Raw genomic sequence first — 18,846 nt, 5'->3', positions numbered from 1 at the left:
AGCTTAGCCAGTGGTAGCTTCAAGTATGCTTGCAATTCCCCATCATGAACAAAAGAACCTTGCTGGATCAAGCCAATGGATTATCTAGTCTAGCATCCAATTCTCACAGTGGTCAAGCAGATGCCCTGATGGGAACCCTACATACAGGACCTGAATACAACAACATTCTCCCCTCCTGTGGTTTCTGGAAAACGGTTTTCAGAGGCAGGAAGTGACTGAAAACGGAGGCAGTACACTGCCATCATGGCTGATAGTGACTGGTACATCCACAGAGGCACATCAGGACTCTTAATTTTTAAAAGACATTCAAATTGGTGGTCCCTGCCACATGGAAGCCAAGTTTTAACTCCTGTGAAAGAGGGGAAACTCAAACCAGTCACTACCAGAAAGATGCCCCCCTATCCCAAATCAATTAGTGCACAACAGTGATGAACAGGAGAGATTCCTGCATCTTTGGGGCATTTATAGGTGTGAAATTTGCCATGAGGCACAAAATTCAACCTATTAAAGACACAAGCTCCTACTCCAACATGAAATCATATTAATTTCCTTTTGCATTATTTACTCTGAGCAGAGTTTAACATGTCACAACATTTAGGGGTGGGGTCCTGCCTTTTCAAAATGACTGAAAGCTTATCCTAACCTGATGGGATGCCTTCTGTTTGCTTTGTGAGGATGTTTGATGGTGAATCAACGATGCAAACTGCAGCTGAAGAAGAAGGAAAGCTTGACAAATTTGAAATAAGTTTTTAGAAATCCAGCTCTTGGTTTATTAAATTATGGACACAAATGCAGTCCAGAGCAGTAACAAGCAACCAAATGGTGGAAGGGTAAACCCAAAACTCCAACATGCCTGCGGCCCTGCTTTGCACCTGTTGACAAGTCAAAATTTGGTCTTGCCACAAAGAATACTGATTTTTGTAGCCAGCTGGGAAGAGACAAGCAACAAAGGTTCTTGGTTCAATGAAACCAGAAAGCCTTCTATTTCTTAATACTAGTAATCTATGTCCAGGTCTGGGAATGAGGGAAGATATCCGAGGCCCTTCCCAGGAGTTGCAACATGCAATCAGCACTCTCCCTGGCACTTCCTACTTCAAAAATAAATGTGCCTGTTCCAGATGGGGACTTTGCTCTTTCTGGAATTAAGAAAACAATGTGTTTTGGGGGGCAAATGAAGCTAGCAGCATGCTCAAATGTTTCTGCATATTCAGCTTCTTGGTGGCAGGGAACGAATGGAGTAAAAATACAGATGCAGAATGTTCCCAGAGCTGGTCCCTAGAGGCACCTGATGAAAACCAATATGTGAGCACATGGTCTTGAAACACAAAATGGATGCCCATGACCCTTTTTCAGGCAACAAGTTTCCCAAAACGGAATCAATGAGACAAGGGAGCATCTCAGTCTAGGAAAGTCTCCCCCCAGCTCCACTGTTCAAGTTTGTTGCCTTCTTGTGATCGAGTGTCTACAAAGAGCCAGTCACTGTCAACCTCAAGAGCATTCCTTCCATGTTTTCAGGCACAGCAGCGACAAGGCAGTTTCAAAGACCTGATGGCAGGAGGCCCCAAGCGACAGATGCTGGCGCTCTTTCCTGCACAGGCCCTTTCACTGCGGGGAGCAGTCAGAAGCTCAGAAAAGCCCTCTTTGGATGGCCCTTTGAGGTCAGGAAACAGAACAGACGGCACTGGCTTTTTGGTCCTTGAGTGCTTGCTTCCTCTGAAGTTCCCTGGTGATACGTCGCCTGATGCCAATCAAGTAGAGTTCTCGATCAAACAGGCCAGCAGCCAGTGGGATGCTGGAAAGAGACAAGGCAGCATTTAGGTGGGAAGTGACATGCAGGTGGAGGAAGCTGCATCTTCACAAGCCATAAAAGCAGGACTCTGGGACCTGCCTGGCATCTCCAACACTTGTTGAACTCTTAACTCCCAGCAACCCCAGTAGCCAGCATCGTCAAGGCTCAAGGAAGATGCTGGTACTGATGGTCGGGAGTATTATTCAACAACATCCAGAGGGCCTCTGTTTCCCCATCCTTGCTGTCAAGGGATATCCATGCCAGGTGTGGGGAATCTCCAGGTGCTGCTGGACTATGACTTCCACCAGCCCCAGTGGCTGAGTAGGATGAGAGGAGTTGAGAGTATAATAATGATAATGATAATAATAATGATAATAATAATAATAATAATAATAATAATAATAATAATAATAATGTATTACAGTGGTACCTCGAGTTAAGTACTTAATTCGTTCCGGAGGTCCGTACTTAACCTGAAACTGTTCTTAATCTGAAGCACCACTTTAGCTAATAGGGCCTGCTGCTGCCGCCGCGCCGCTGGAGCCCGATTTCTATTCTCATCCTGAAGCAAAGTTCTTAACCCAAGATACTATTTCTGGGTTAGCAGAGTCTGTAACCTGAAGCGTATGTAACCCAAGGTACCACTGTACTTATATCCCACCCATCCAACTGGGTTGCCCCAGCCACTCTGGTTAATCATGCTACTGTCAAAATAAAGACTTTTTACTGAATTAGACCAGTGTTTCCCAACCACTGTTCCGCGGCACACTAGTGTGCCGCGAGATGTTGCCTGGTGTGCCGCGGGAAAAATTAAAAAATTTGTAAGATTTTTTTTTTAAACTCAAATTTTCGATTGGGGCGCCGTCACTAGATGACCCCTGGGGTTCCCTCCCTCCCTCCCGCTCTGCGCCTCCCTCCTCCTCCTCCTCCTCCGGGGAGGCCCTTCCTGGCTCTCGGCCAAGGCTTGGCGGCTGCCACTCACTCACTCGCTCGCCCACCCGTCCCTCCACCCCTGCACCCGGCCTCTCCCCCTCCGTCCCCGGCGCGGGGGCTGCCGGGATCCGTAGTCCCCTCGCCCTTGGGCTCCGCGCCCGCGCGGGGTGCGTGAACTACGTTTCCCAGCGTGGCCTGGCGGGCCGGGCATTTTGTTTGAAGCGCTCTTCTCCCGGCCATGGAATGAGCGCGGCGGCGGCGGCCGGGCGGGCAGGGGCTCTTCCGCGCAGACCCCGCGCAGCCTGCCTGCGCCCCCGCGGAGATCGGGCGGCAGGATGGAGCCCGGGGATCCCCGCGGAGGCGGAGCGGCGGAGGCGGAGGCTGCCCCCCAGGTAGGGCTGCGTCGGGGGGGTTTTATTTTTGCAATGCTGCATCCACACTGGAGGGGACGCATCGGACCGCGGGGAGACCCCTTGGCGGGCGTGCAAGGCAATGCATGCGTGCAGGCGTTGCATGGAGTGCAGTGCAATGCAATGGCAACGCGGCGCCCTGCATGCATGCATGCAACTTCCACCGGCGCTCCGGACTTGGCAGGTGAGGGGGGTCCCCAGTGGGCGGCAGAGAGAGCCGGGAGGGCGAAGGGGAGCCGGGGGGAGCAGCGCTGCTCCCCGAGCCGAGCCCGGGGGGAAACTTCGGCGTCGTTGCGCCGGGTGTTGGAAGTGGAGGCTGGCGGGGGCCCCTCACCTGCAAAACCTGGTCGCTTCTCATATATTTCGTGCATTGCATTCATCGCCCGCTTTCTCCTCCAAGGAGCTCCCGGGGGCGCGCGTGGTTCTCCCCGTGTTATCCTCGCAACAACAGCCCTGCGAGGTGGGTCAGGCGAGTGGCCCAAGGGAGCACCCAGGGATTGTCCTGGCCAGGTGGGGTGATTTGAACCCTGCTCTCTGCCCGGTCTTCGTCCTCATTTAGCCCCCACATGTGCATGACTGTGCATGACTGAGGTTTTCCCCCCTTGTCTTGGCTATGGTGTGAGTCTGTCCTGTTAATTAATGGGGTTCTGCCTTCGGAGAAGATGAGCCAGCCCTCAAGGAGGTGATTATGTAATTTGCTAGCAATTCATGTCCCTCCCGGCGTGACGCTGCGCGCTGACGTCACGGGGCTGTAATGGTGGTGTGCCTCGAGATTTTTTTCATGAAACAAGTGTGCCTTTGCCCAAAAAAGGTTGGGAAACACTGAATTAGACCACACATCCCTCTCTGGGGACTAGTCTGCAAGACCTGTGCTGCCTGCCCATGACGCAATTCCTGTGCCAATGTGGTTCCCTACAGCAGGGGAACAAGTGCTACCAGTCTGTTCTCTCTTGGAGGCTGCTTAGTACCTACGCCTCACCTCCAGCCCTCCATCTGATTCATGCCAAAGGCCACCATGAGGCAAAGTGTCAATACTAACTTGTCTCTTCCAGGCCTCACTTTGACACGAAATAACCCATATACAGGCCGGTGGTCTGACGTTTTGATCCCAAGGCAGGAAGAGTATTTCACAGCTTGAATGTCATCCTTGTGACGGCTCCGGTAGATCACACGATCCTGAGAAGTCCAAGGGGCAAAGAGGGGAAAGGTGAGTTAATCGCTACAGCGGAGAAACAGCCAGCTCTCTTCCAAGGACACTTTCCTTTTCACAAGCATAAAAGACACTCAGTGGCAAGTGCTGTACTTCTTTTCCACCAAGGCACAATACAGTGGTGCCTCGCAAGACGAAAAGAATCCGTTCTGTGATTCTCTTCGTCTAGCGGTTTTTTCGTCTTGCGAAGCAAGCCCATTGAAGGATTAGCGGATTAGCGCTATTAGCGGCTTTTAGCGGCTTATCTGCTGATCGGATCAGCTGATAAGCGGCTTAGTGGCTTAGAAAAGGGGGGGGAGGGGGGAAAAACCAGCAGGAACTCGCAAGATATTGTCGTCTTGTGAAGCAAGCCCATAGGAAATTTGTTTTGCGAAGCACCTCCAAAACGGAAAACTCTTTCGTCTAGCGAGTTTTCCGTCTTGCGAGGCATTCGTCTTGCGGGGCACCACTGTATCATTCTTCCTGAAGTTTCCAGGTGAGATGCTGTCTGCTGCTCACCTAGAAGTTCTTACCGTGTACGATGGTGTCCTCTGCTTGGAGGTAGTATCGTAGGAGTCCTGCCCAACATCAAACTTGTAGGAAGGGCGGAAAAGAATGGGAGCCTCTTGGAACCCCTTGAAAATTGATCCTGTGGAAGGGAAGGACGCAAGGAATCAACTTTCCCCATGGCTTCATCAGGGCTGAATCAAGCTTTAGTTTTGGGGTGGAAACATGGCTGTGATATTCTCCTTACCACTGGCCATTTCCTTAATCAACTGGTCATGCTGTAGCAACTTAGACATGTCCGCATCCAGCCCTTGGCTGAGGATCTGCTCCACCACCTCCCGATCCTCATTCAGGCGGAAATTGAAGTCCCCGAACCAAAATACATTGTCAAAGTGGGTTGTGACGTCTGCTGCAGAGCCAAATGAAAGGGAGCTGGGATTAGGTGAGGAATCTTACCATGACCCTATTTCAGCTGAAGATCTAAGATGCAGAAGCTCTGCAACCAAATTGTGAGATGCAGGAGTTTGATGAGATTGTCACAAGCGTTGACCTTCAAGAAGCACGTAAATAAACTGCTAAGTACTGCCACTGTTAACATTCTAAATTAAGGGGGATGCCTCCACAGCAGCTTAGCTCTGGAGCTTCTTCAAGGGCTTTATGGTGGCCTAAATACATTCTCTTATGTTTACTGGGCCAAAGGAAAAGAAACTATAAGTGATGAGGTTTTCAATCTCTCTAAAGATTGTGGACTTCCTCCTCCTTCCCTGCACAGGAGGGCAGCAGATTAGAAGTTTCAGCCTCTAGTTAGTGGAAAGCCATTGCCTGTAATTGGCAGTTCCTCTACGTCACACTAAACTGTGGTTTAGCATGACATGCATGAGCAGGAGGAACTCCAGCAAACTTCAGGCTCTGCCTTGCAGCTGGAAGGAGGAGCTCAAAAACATTCACTTTGGCTTGTGTTAACTGTGTTTACCATTAACCACATGAGGGCTAGACCACTGATTTGGAGAGGAAAATCAGCTTATTTTTTAGAACCAAGTTTTCCATGGTGGTTTACATTTACTGGGAAGGAGCAGCTCATTACAAAATTGCAAGTATTTCACACAACAAAAAAGGGCCTTTCTTCCAGATCAAGCTACTCACAAGGGCTGGAGCGATAGGGGTTGGTATCTGGAATGTTTTTTGGAAGTGTAAGAGCCTGGATGGTTTTGTTGTAGTCCAGGACCCTCTCGTACACTTTGCCATCTCCAGCTGAAAAAGAAAAGACAGTCTGCTTAATGCAAGGCCTCTTGAAAACAGGAGACAGGGGACAGAGTTCATGGGTAGCTTCCTCTAGCAATTAATTATCAAGAGATTCCTATATGGAGAAGAGGCGATGGATTCTGTTTTGAAACCCAGCTGTACTGCACGGGTCCTGGGCAGGATGGGGTGTGGTCCACAAGGCTGAGTCAAGGCAGCCCAGTTTAGCAGTCAGCACCATCAAGCATATTAAGCAAGATTTTCCTCAAAACAGACTATCCAAGGATCCAGAAATGCCACACATACAAATACAGACATCCAGCAACAGAAATATGGGAAAAGGACAAAGACTGGGGAGAGGGACAAAGCCCAGAAATGCTAACAGAGGATAGTACATTAATTTCTCCACCCCATAGAGAAGCTCTATGTAATCTAAGACTTAGAGGAAAACATCTGGTCAATTGCCTTTCCTCTGCTTCCGTCTCTCTCTCACAGACACACAGTCCCATAGTCCACAAATACCCAGCCTGATCTGCATGGTTCATTTTAGAGCCTGCTCTTGAAATGAGATGTTGGTGACAAGTCCCATTCAAACCATTGATCCTGGAAAGAAGGGGCAGCAGTGTTCCTTGCCCCACCTGCTGCTTATATATGGGGATGGGGGCCTGGGGAGATACTCACACGTGAAGTGGGAGGTAATGAAGAGGAAGGAAGTGCCAAAGAAGGTGAAGCAAACTCCGAGGGCCCCCTTGGTCTTGATCTGAGACACGATGCGAGTTGTCACGGTGGCATATTCCACCTCTGGAAGGAAGGAGGGAGAGAATGCCTGTCACAGGTGATGCACCCAACTTGTGGCCAACCCTGACCTCTGGCATAAACCAAGATCACAGGCCAGTGGTGGTGGTTAAACAAGGGACTTTCCTTCCAAGAAAAGTTGAAGCTTCTGCTTATATTGGTGCAGATTTCATCACATTGAAGAAAAACAGTAACAACCGACCCCTGGGTTTGAGTCATTTTAATTCTGTTGGATATTGCGGTTTTATGGGCATTTTTAAAATTAGATTGATTATAAATGGCTAGTTTCTCTCTCTCCTATCTCCCAGTCCCTACTTCGGAATGGTTTTCTAGGATTTGGGATATAGCAGTAATGTATAATATAAATTAATTTATTGTAACCATGTATGGGGAAATATTCTGTATGAATTATTGAAAAAAAGAGCAATTTTAATTTTGGTTTGGAATTAGAAGTTTGGAGAAGACATTAAGACCCTGTTTATTATTTTTGTTACTTTAAAAAGAGTAATATATTATGTGCACATTTTTTTCTCTTTTTGTCCTATTCTGTGAAACATAGTAAGAATGAGAAAATATTTTGTATGGTTTATTTTAATTTGCTGGAAGCTGCCTTGATCCCTAAAAGATAAATAAATAAATACTGTCCCTAAATAAATTTAAATCCAGCTTGATTAGATTTAATACTTATACCTTGCTTTTCTATCCAAGTAATAATCAAAGCAGCTTAACAATGCAAAGCAACAAAAAACTAACTAATAAACTGAAACTGACACGGGGACAAAGAGAAGAAGGCACCTTCACCCCGGTATGGCTCCCCTTCATCATATCACAGCCCAACAAGACAATGACAATAATCCACCAACAGCATACAAATCAATATGGTTAATTTGATGCAAAAAACCCACCTACCCCACTCACACATGAAAACAAAGTTCACCATGGCCAATCACAAACAAACAACCACACCCTAGGCCAAACCCAGCCTCTTTCACCACCAAAGGAACACAAACAAATAGTAACGAGAACCCACAAAACTGACGCTGACACAAAACCCCACCTATACACTAAGTAGAAGCATTGCCACCCACCCCCACCCCCACCCCCCTCACCCATTCCGCCCTTCACCTCTTTCCCCCTTTTCTTCCTAATATAACACTAATGTCTCATCAAATGAAACTGATCTGTAGAAAATGTAACTTGAAAAAAGAGACATTGCACATACTTTTGTAAACCAAGAAACCTTTAATTAAAAATATGTTTAAATTTAAAAAAATGCAAAGCAACAAAAATACTAAAACTACATATTCAAGATCAACGATAAGAAATTCAATGCATAAATGACTTAAAACTTTTTTCAAAGACCACCCAATTGTCAAGCCCCACCTGAGCAGAACCAGATGAGGTCCCTCCGCAGGAAAACTGACATGTAGAGCACACCGTGAGATGCCGCATAGAGCATGACGTAATGGGGGCCCAGCGTCTCCTGCAAGCGGATCTCCCACTCACGCCTGGCAGGGGGAAGCAGAGGAAAGGAAACCTGTTGCGTGAGCTTCTCCTCACCCAGCCTTGAACTCCACCAGACATGTTTCAAAAAGGCTTGCTAGTGACAAGTGTCTGGCTCATTTACATGACATGGGGTGTCTGACACTGTTCTAAAAAGTGCAGGGAATCCTCAGCAGTGCCCCCAGATTTAGGTTGTACCCAGCTAGGTCCTACTCAGAGCAGACCCACTGAAATAAATGAACATAAGTTAGTGTCATGGACTGGTTGGATGCAGAAGAGTGGTGGGAGGCAACAGCTGGGGAACCCCTTAGGGAACCCCTAAGGGAGGAAGGCTCAGAGCCAGAGGATTTGTGCTGAGACTATGATGAGTGGTCAGAGGGAGAAGGAGCAGGCTGGAAAGAGGAGGTGTCAGCAGTAGGAGAGGTGGCAGGGTTTAGTGAGCAGGAACAGGCTGTGGCAGAGGGCAGTTCAGACTGAGGCTGAAGCAAATGCTAGAGAGGAGAGGGATCAAGAGGCTGCTGAAGAATACAGGGAATCTCTGCCTACTGCTGCGACCAGCTCCCCTCTCCCAGTCTCTGAGAATGCACAGAGAAATGAAAAGAGCAGTGATTAGTTGTGTGCAGACACGGTTTGCGACTGCATGGGGAAAACTCTGGAGAGAAGAAGTCTTAGAGAGGGGTGGGAAGGCAGGAAACTTTAGTCCTTGCAACTGCTTCATTGGGGCAAGACCTCCTAGGAAAAGTTGCTGAGACCACTAGGCCTGAGCTCTGTGGCTGGTTTCCTTGAATAAAGATTTAACTTCACTGGCCTCGGGTGATTTGTTGTTTTTGTTACTGACCTACACTTGACTCAAGCCCTGACAGTTAGCCATGTCCATCAGCTTAAATGCATCTACTCTGAGTAGGACTAGTACTGGATGCAACCCCAGACTTCCTAATCCTTGCAAGGAACTCTCTGCTCCGCCCACAACAGAGGCGAGGCAAAGGCCTCCTGCCTCCCAGGAGCCCTGGGGCCCTTATTTCAGACACTGACAATGATACAAACTGAAGAAACAGGGTACACTTGCATCAGGCAGCAGGAGGTCTGTACTGGCTATACTCTACAAGGGGAGCATTGCCCTGCATGAGGTCACGTGGCAGTGCTCAGCTACAGACTTTGACCCCTTGCAGGCAAACCACCCTCTGTGCAGTGGGTGGGGGTTACGAGGCCAAAGCCAGCTTCTCTTGGTTTCCATACCTATCTGGGCAGCCTTCTTGGATCCCTATCACATACATGTCCTGGGCAAAGTCAGGGCCTGGCGGCAGCAGGAAATCATCCAACACCTCAGGAAGTTCCTGCAAGACAAGGAAGACTTTTCCAAACTCTAGGTGAGTACTTAAGTGGGAGGGTGAGAGGGAAGGAGAAGGAATGGACTCTCAAGGACACAAGCGCCAACAGGTTTAGGGGATGTAACCAGCAAGCTGACCACAAATCAATCCATGCAGGTTCATTAAACCAATAGAGTTCTTTAGGTTTACAGACACACATCATCCACTCCAGGTGTGCTTCCAATAAAGTTTCCATAAAGGTATAAAACAAGTTCAAAACAGGAATCATAAAGTGGCATCACCAGGGAACGTCTACACTTCTTAAGTGACACATGTAAAATGTCACAAGGGATGTGAGCAGGAATGATCTACTCCGCCATCTTGCTTGCTGTATGTGGGCAAAACTGTTATTGTGGCCAGATTTGCAGGATGTGCATGACAAAGGGAGGAAGAGGCTTCCCAGACAATTTTGGAGAGAACTATGCATAGAAACATAAGAAGCCGCTTGATACTGAGTCAGTCCATCTAACTCAGTATTGTCTACAATGACTGGCAGTAGTGGCTCTGCAGGGTTTCTGATGAGACATTCCCAGTCCTGCCTGAAGATGCCTCTGGAGATGGAACCTGGGACTTTATGCATGCAAAGCAGGTACTCTGCCGTTGAGCTATGATGGCCCTTTCCAAATAAGTATTCTTGACCTGGCCAGGCTCCCTGGGTCAAAGGCCAATCACTAGGCAAAGCCCCCAGCCAGCCCTCTTCTTCCCTCACCTTTTGGCCCTGCATATTCCAGGTGGCAACAAAGATGCCAATGTTCCGGTCAGGAAAATACCGGTTCAATTCCTCTGCTCCCAGCAGTGCACCAGTCGCCAAAAGGCTGCCTTCCAAATAACTTCTGTAGGGAAAGATAGTGCATTGTTATTTCTTAAAAAAAAAAAAAAAATTATAAATTTGCTTCATTTGAGGCTGAAGTGAAAACTGCCCAGTGATGCAACAGCACTAATGTCCTGCCTGGGTGGGGTTTCTATACAGGTGGAGGTATGCTGTGCCACACCCTGCACTCTTGTGCTTGAAAGATGGGTCTGGAAACAGAACAACAGCTGATGAGGCCACTGTGATAGTGAAGGAATACACTCCTAAAACCCAACACATAACCTGTTCACTGCATTCAAGACCAAACTCCTCCAAGACAGTCCCATTGAGAATATGCAGCAGTAAATCAAACTGTAAGATGTAACTCAAGCATGTGTCACTATGGCCAGATCTGCACCCTCAAGGCGCTGGCTGGCATGTCAGTCTAAGTGGAGCCGGGGCCTTGCTGGCCAAGGCTGTCACCTGGACAACTGTAATGCCACAATCCGCTATCCCAGATTGCCTTCCTCATTCTTTCTTCCTTGGGAAATGAAAAACAAAACAAAAACAGAGTTTGGGAAACATCCTATGAGAGTCAGGGAAGGCAGGCAGGTGGGTAATCACCTAGTTCAGTGTTTTTCAACCACTGTTCCGCGGCACACTAGTGTGCCGCGAGATGTTGCCTGGTGTGCCATTGGAAAAATTGAAAAATCCGAAAGATTTTTTTTTAAAAAAAGTCAAATTTCCGCCCACTAGGCGGGCACTGGACTGTGTCCACCCTATTTTCCATCCATCCTTGGTGGGGATCAGATCGGATGGGATCGGATGAGAGCGGATAGGCGGTCTGCTCTCATCCGATTCCCCATAGAGAGCAGTGGGGCTCTGACATCTCCCTCTCCGCACACAGTGGTGGTGTGCCTCGTGATTTTTTTCATGAAACAAGTGTGCCTTTGCCCAAAAAAGGTTGAAAAACACTGACCTAGTTGAAAGGTAGTGCCCTTCTATTATGTATTGGTGTAACAAAATATAGCAGGATGCTGAATCATAAATACCAGTGGGAATCCTGTAAAATATATTATGTACTTCTATTTATTTGCTCCCCCCCTTCATTTCTTTCTTCAAACAAGTTGTGCTTCTTAGTGCTATTTATTTCTTTTTGTGTGTATTTATATTCATAAGCTATGGGAAATAAAAAGATGAAAGCAAATGAACTAAAAGTTTAAACCAAATATATTTTGAAAATCTAAGGGGCCCTTTCAGGAAAGAGATGAGAATGGGTTATCAGATTCCTGCCAACTCCTGTTCCTAAGTCTTTCCCTGGGACGACCTCAGGGATTTTTTATTCCAACAGAAAATTCCGTCCCCACCTCACTGAGCACTCAGTGAGAATTAGCATAAGTGTACCTGTGGAGGAATGCTCCCCATGACTCCCCCTCTTGACCTCCCCCCACGCTACAAGGACCCTACCTGTTCCGCACATCCCTGACGCGGATGGGGGTCAAGAGACTGAAAGTGGACTTCATGGAGGTGGTAGAGCAGTTGTCACAAACCATCCCGCGGCTGTGGAGCCTGGTGTCACTCCAGCTGCTGCCTGCCCTTGGAAAGGCACTCTGGGAGCAAAGCCTGTAATCCGCCCAATCTGGGTCGATCCTATTAGTTGTCCTCAGAGAAGGGAAGGAGCCATCAAGCTCCAGAGGGGGCGGAGGATGGGTGGGCATCACTCTAGACAGCTTCCCATGCAAGTTGCCATGACTGGTGGGGGGCACCTCCGAAGCTTGCTGTAAACCACAGAGGGATTCCTGGTCACAGTGCGAATTGCTTGTGGAGGCTGCCATCTGTCCCAGAGGATTCTCCCCTTGGAGGGATCCATTGGAGGAGCCCATCTCGGAGGGATCCACCAAGCTGTCTCGGCTCATCCTGAAGAGCCTCCTCCTCCGCCAGATCAGTTCATCGAGAGAAGAAGTCCGCTCAAGTCTTGGGGGCTTGCGGGGAGGCTTTGGGGTGAATGACCTGAGCTCCGTGTGGGCCTGGAACCCTTCTAGATGGCTTTCCAAAGCGTTGTTGAAAAAGGAAGCCTGGATTTCTTGCTGGTGCTTGGAGAGGAAATCCACGTTGTCACCAGCCTCCTGTCTGGCAGCCCGAGCAGCCTCCTTGGGTGGTATGTTTTGTGGTACTTTGTCCTCAGGGTTTTGTGTGTGCTCCATTGTCCCCTAGGAAAATCCATTGGATATCCCATCTATGCAGAAGTCAAGGCAACAGCCTAAGGCATGTTTTCCTGAGTGGGAAAAGAACCCCAATCAGGACACCAGTGTCAGGAACGGAAGGCCCGTTGCCTAAACATGAAGATGCATTGCTGGGATCCACCTAGGAATAAAATAACAACAACAACAATAATGTATTTTGTATTTATTTTATTTATTTATTTTAAAAAAGATTAGCCAAGATCTCCAGGCATTATTAAAGGCTTCCCACCTGAAGCTCCCAACCTCCACATAGGATCTCTGCTTTCTAGAATAATTGTTTTTTATTAGTTTTTATAGGAGTGCTTTTGGTGTTTATGTTGTTATCGTGTTGGACTGTGAATATGACATTCTAGGCTCCCTTTAGGCAGGACAAAGATGTAACAAGCAAATAATTTAAATACAGTGGTGCCCCGCAAGACGAATGCCTCGCAAGACGGAAAACTCGCTAGACGAAAGAGTTTTCCGTTTTGGAGGTGCTTCGCAAAACGAATTTCCTATGGGCTTGCTTCGCAAGACGACAATGTCTTGCGAGTTCCTGCTGGGTTTTTTCCCTCCCCCCCCTTTTCTAAGCCGCTAAGCCGCTTATCAGCTGATCTGATCAGCAGATAAGCCGCTAAAAGCCGCTAATAGCGCTAATCCGCTAATGGGCTTGCTTCGCAAGACGAAAAAACCGCTAGACGAAGAGAATCACAGAATGGATTCTTTTCGTCTTGCGAGGCACCACTGTATATTATTGATTAGCCAGGTCACTCCCATTTGATAGGTGGCCAGCTGAGACTGACTTGCAAGTCAGGAACCTGGGATGAGGGTGCATCAGTTGATTCAGGGGTGCTTTATTTCCACAGCCTGCAACTGTGTAGGAACACCGTCATGAGCAGTGACAGTGTTTGTGTACACAGAATCTGCCTAGCAGCAGCTGTTCAAGTCTAAAGCTCCGGAAAGTTGCTGCCACTCTAAGGCTCAGTCACGCCCCTCCGTTTCCCAGAGAAGTTGCAAGGACCCATAGCTACAAGCAAACAGTTTGACTCAGCCAACACACCTCTTTCCATAGCAGGTTTCTCAGGGATTGCTTGAATCAAGAAACATGAGGTTGGCAATCAATGTGGCCCAGTGTTTGGGAAGAAGACAGGACTGGATTCAAGACCTGCTTCTTCTACAGCCGCTCTTGCTTAGCCTCTTTAGCCCTGTCTATAAAATGGGAATAGCAGCTGCCTCTGTAGGCACAAGCACGCTAAGCAGCAGTGGCTGATGGCTCTGTCCTAAGGCCTTTGTCAAGGCAGTGATCCAGAGCTCAAAAGGAGGGATGCCAGCAGAACAAGGGCCTGTTTTGAAACTGTAAAAACTTTAGCATACACTGTGAGTTTCAATGGGATGTTTAAGCAGCTACCCAGCTAAGTTATACTAGAGAGTAGAGCGGACCCACTAGAGGTTAATGGAACTAAGTTAGTCGTGTCCACTATTCTGCAGTGTGTGTTTATACATTTATATTGACCTAAAAAATAAAATGCTGCTGTGATAAAAGTATTTCATACAACCACACACACACACCAATGCCTGTAAGCACGAAATAGAACTCTACCAAAGTTTCCGCTGGATCCCTTTTAGAATTGCGGTTTGTCACCAAGATAATATATGTGTCATTGTGATTAACCAACAAAAAATATCATTTGTATTAAAGCAGCCGACGAAGGTGCGATTCAAACCGTTTCCCTGCATATTATTCACAGTAATAATATATAACACAGTAACATGCGTATACACACACAACGTGCGTTGAGACACCCTGGCCCGGGACAAGCCCCCACCCTCATCCTTTTCCCTCAAGTCCCACCCCCCGCCTCCATCAGCACCCCCAAACCTGCAACTCTCTGAATGAGGCCAGGCCGCTTTCCTCCCCGGCCTCTCGTCGCCGCTGCCCTCCTCTGCCTCCTCCTGCGGGGCCTCCCTGCTGCTCCTCCCAGCCGCCTCACCCCGCGAGGGGAGCCAGAAGCTCGAGTCCTCCTCGGAACCGCCGCCTCAGAGATGGGCCTAGCGGCGGGGACTCCAATTCCCATCAGCCCCTGCGAGAGCGGCCAATGGCAGGGCATGACGGGAGTTGGAGTTCCGAAACACCTGTAGAGGTGTCCTGGAGGGGGTGTCTTCCCCACCACGGACCACGACGACGAGGGCTTTCACTACTTTAAAATAAATGGATACTGCCTTTCTATCTCTGAAACAACAGCAACAATAGTAGTAGTACTTTATATAGTATGGCACCACTTTTAGCGGTTTTTCAACCTGTGGGTACCCAGATGTTGTTGAACTACAACTCCCATCACCCCTAGCTAGCAAGGCCAGAGCTCAGGGGTGATGGGAGTTGTAGTCCAACAACATCTGGGGACCCACAGCTTGAGAACCCCTAAAAGTGTCCATGGTACATTGTGTGTTAGTCCCATACTGCAGCCGTGGGCTGAAAGACTTTAAAAGCAGGAGCACCTCTGTAGCCCTCCTGGGATTACTGGACTCAAACTCCCATCAGCCCCTGAGAACACATCCAATGGCCAGGCGTGATGGGAGTTGTAGTCCAATAACACCTGAAGGACCACAGCTCTCCCCCTGCTCCTCTCAAATTCAGAGTTTTACTCATTTACTACATTTATGTTCCAACTCCCCCACCCACCCATGAATTGATGGCAGCAAACAATGGTCTCCCTCTCCCACTTCGATCATCACATTGACCCTGTGAGGTAGGTAAGGCTGAGAAGGAGCCACAAGCTCCAGCTGGCTGTATCCACTGTTAGCTTCTACTAAGAGCAGACCCACTGAACCTGATTGGACACGACTAACGGCAGTGTATTGATTTCAGTAGATCTGCTCTGAGCAGACGGAAATCCTAGTTTTCCAGCTTTTTTATTAGCATTATTTAAAACATGGTGCTGAGGGGGAGATGCCTATGGCTCTACTGTGGTGCATGGTAGGGTCTTCTGTTGTTGTGGTCAGCCCCTCCCCTTTGGAAGAGATATATTTTGAGAACCCCAATTCTTCTGCCTTTCCCCCCAATAACCACAAGCCAAGTAAATTGTGAAATGTGCTTCAGAGCACAAAATATTTTATTTTTTAAAGAATGTACAGTGTGTTGATTCTAACATTTAGAGAGGACAGGGAGAAGGCTCTCTGTGCCAAGGAAAACCTCTTGAGCTGAGAACATGTTTTGGCGGGTCCACATGAAAAGACACAGAATCAGAGACAGCTGCACAAAAAGGGCAGAATGGCCAGTGGGGCACAAGTATTTGAGAAGACTTGGAAGGTAAAAAAAGCAGCAGCCATCATCACACTGTCAGCAAAAAGTCCAGGGCTCTTGAATGTGGATCGTTAACAATTTCTCCTGAACACAAGTAATCCCTTCGTCATATATTTAAGGCTTTCCAGATTCCAAATATGTGGATTTAACCCATAAAGACTCCAGTCAATATTAATAAATCAGTAATAATGATTTATTTATATGCTGCCCATCTGACTGGGTTACCCCAGCCACTCTGGGTGGCTTCCAACAAATTAAAACACAATTAAGATCCAACATTTAAAATTCCCTATAGAGAGCAGCCTTCAGATGTCGTCTAAAAGTCAGATAATTGTTTATTTCTTTGACATCTGACGGAAGAGCATTCCAGAGGGAGGGTGCCACGGCTGAGAAGGCCCTCTGCCTGGTTCCCTCTAACCTCACTTCTCACAGTGAGGGAACCACCAGAAAGCCCTCAGAGCTGGATCTCAGTGTCTGGGCTGAATGATGGAGGTGGAGATGCTCCTTCAGGTATGCAGGGACAAAGCCGTTTAGGGCTTTAAAGCACCAACACTTTGAATTGTGCTCGGAAACGTACTGGGAGCCAATGTAGATATACCATAATTTGGGGCCAGTGTTATATGGCCCCAGAAGCTGCTCCCCATCACCAGTCTGGCAGCCGTATTCTGGATTAGTTGTAGCTTCCGAATCACCTTCAAAGGTAGCCACACATACAGCACATTGCAGTAGTCCAAGCGGGAGAAAACCAGAGCATGTACCACTCTGGCGAGACAGTGTGCAGGCAGATAGGGTCTCAGCCTGTGTACCAGATGGAGTTGATAAGATAGCTGCCCTGGACAGTGTTGATCTATGCCTGAATGGACAGCAGTGAGTCCAAAATGACTCCCAGACTGCACACCTGGTCTAAGGAGTCCAGTTACCCCATTCAGAACCAGGGAATCCTCCCCACCTGCCCACCCTCTGTCCCCCAGAAACAGTACATCTGTCTTGTGAAAATTCAACCTCAATCCATTAGCCGCCATCCATCCCCCAATGCCTCTGGACACCCGCATAGTATGTTTACCACCTCCATTGGTTCTGATTTAAACTGGAGGTAAAGCTGGGTATCATCCACATATTGGCAAACATCTAGCTCAACCCCCCCCCCCCCCATTATCTCTACCAGTGGTTTCAGTGTTAAAAAGCATGGGGGAGAGGACAGAAACCTGAGGCACCCCACAAGTGAGTGCCCAGGAGTCCATTCACTTCCCACTCCTTTCTGGACATGATGCAGGAGGAAGGAGCTGAACCACTGCATAACAATGCCTCCAACTTAACACCTCTTTCATCTCTTCAGCATGATTGGTTGTGGTGGGTGAGTGAATTGGCTCCCATCACTACCAGAGCAAATCTTAACCCAGCACATAAATAAATATTTAAGTCTCCCTCCTGTTGGGGTTCTGTCAAGCTTAAGAGGGTGTGAGTGTAGCCTACCTCAAAGGGAAGGTTGGCTGAATCAAAATCTGCTTGATTCAATAGAATACCACAGTGATCCTGATCATGAAGTAAGAGAAAGACCCTCCCCCACTTAAAGAACAACAACCTTTAAACCATTACTGCATTAATTTAGAGATTTATAACCAAGAGTTTGAGAGAGAGAGAGAAAGAGAGAGATATATTGCACTTCAAGAGGAATCGCCAGAGAGAGAGAAGAGCATCATCTACGATATAAAGAGCTTCTGGGAGTTGTTGTTTTTTAACTATACAGTGGCTGCAGAAGGAGCCTAAACACAAACTACATACATACTAGAGAAAATCCACTTCCAATTAATTTTTAATTACAAATCACAGTTTTCCTTTTTCCTTTTTTAATTCATTATACATATATCTATTTGGATGAGCTATGTTTCCTGCCTCCCACTCAAAGGGAGGAGGTGTATTGTGGGAGAAAGGTCAATATGTCAAGAAAAATCCCAGCCAAATATATCTTAAATGCTTCAGGATAAGCAACAAATGCAGGCTGGTGGTTTTATATGCATAAAACTGTGCCCCAATCCCTGTAAGGCCACAAACTGCAATGTTAAAAGTGACAAATATCCCCCTAAATATTGGGAAAGAGCTCCGCTTTCCTAAAGCATTCAGAAACCACTGAAGAATATATGGATTCCAATCAAAGTCAGCCAAAGGGTGGAGGGAGGACAGCCCTCTCCCCACCTCTCTTTTGATTCTTGCAGCAGAGAGTAGCCATTTCATTACTGGGGATTTGTCTCTCTCTGGAGTTAGAACACTCCAGCTGGCTTTTACGTAACGGGGTGCATTTGATGACTGATGCAAGTCAAGAGTCTCAGTGGGAAAAGCCACCAAAACGAATCTTCCCCTCAATATGAGAGAGGACAGATTCTGTACGTGGCATGGGATTTTGAGAAATTCTTTGTAAATTCATGTGTGACGGCCCAGGTGACAGACTTGCTGGGTGCTATTTTAAGGTGGGGTATTTTCTCTGTCCAATTCTGCCATGTCTTGAGTTTCCTGAAGCTGCAGCAGACTGTAAAAAGACAAGAAAAAACAAAGCTGAATCCAATTTCTACCTACACAAGAGAAGAAAAAAATCAACAACCCACAAACAGAACATTTTATTTATTTATTAAATTTGTACAGCGCCCTATTCTCGTATGTCTCAGGGCAGTTCATACCAGGGACATTTTCACAAATGTATGGGAACACTACTTCCCTTTGACTCCAAGTTGAATAGATAAACTCAAAATGCAAAGCATCTGGAATTCTGTGCCAAATCAACCTGAATCACCAAAGCTGAAAGGCTT

General features: G+C 47.5%; 2 protein-coding genes and 1 long non-coding RNA gene across 9 annotated transcripts in view; all 3 read right to left on the bottom strand.

Moving 5' to 3' along the window:
* Positions 1 to 742: 742 nt before the first annotated feature.
* INPP5E (inositol polyphosphate-5-phosphatase E) lies at positions 743 to 14,811 on the bottom strand. 2 transcript variants are annotated; one of them, XM_081178753.1, is made up of 11 exons: positions 14,624 to 14,811; positions 11,990 to 12,886; positions 10,442 to 10,565; positions 9,602 to 9,699; positions 8,246 to 8,370; positions 6,749 to 6,868; positions 5,972 to 6,079; positions 5,076 to 5,234; positions 4,855 to 4,970; positions 4,172 to 4,308; positions 743 to 1,792 (listed from the first exon to the last, which is right to left on the bottom strand). In XM_081178753.1, exons 2-11 carry the CDS (start codon positions 12,724 to 12,726, stop codon positions 1,660 to 1,662), a joined length of 1,857 nt encoding a protein of 618 aa, XP_081034879.1. In that variant the 5' UTR covers positions 12,727 to 12,886; positions 14,624 to 14,811; the 3' UTR covers positions 743 to 1,659. The 2 variants fall into 2 exon arrangements, with proteins under 2 accessions (XP_081034879.1, XP_081034878.1); XM_081178752.1 differs by having other exon boundaries at positions 5,076 to 5,237; positions 14,624 to 14,810.
* On the bottom strand, positions 10,601 to 11,982 carry LOC308578506. Its single transcript, XR_014003965.1, has 2 exons — positions 11,502 to 11,982; positions 10,601 to 11,146 (listed from the first exon to the last, which is right to left on the bottom strand). It is a non-coding gene; the product is annotated as an uncharacterized lncRNA (long non-coding RNA).
* Positions 14,812 to 15,823: 1,012 nt separating the features above from the next.
* Positions 15,824 to 18,846, bottom strand: part of SEC16A (SEC16 homolog A, endoplasmic reticulum export factor) — a 39,563-nt gene continuing 36,540 nt past the window's right edge. For all 6 annotated transcript variants that reach the window (XM_081178641.1, XM_081178640.1, XM_081178645.1 and 3 more), the window contains one exon: positions 15,824 to 18,569. In XM_081178641.1, coding sequence (XP_081034767.1) covers positions 18,501 to 18,569 — 69 coding nt within the window. In that variant the 3' untranslated portion in view covers positions 15,824 to 18,500. The remainder of the gene's footprint in view (positions 18,570 to 18,846) is intronic.

This window comes from Podarcis bocagei (assembly GCF_964188305.1).
Source record: "Podarcis bocagei genome assembly, chromosome: Z".
In the NCBI taxonomy this organism is placed as follows: Eukaryota; Metazoa; Chordata; class Lepidosauria; order Squamata; family Lacertidae; genus Podarcis; species Podarcis bocagei.
The sequence above is the reverse complement of the archived record's forward strand: the minus strand, read 5'-3'. Positions and strand labels throughout refer to the sequence as shown.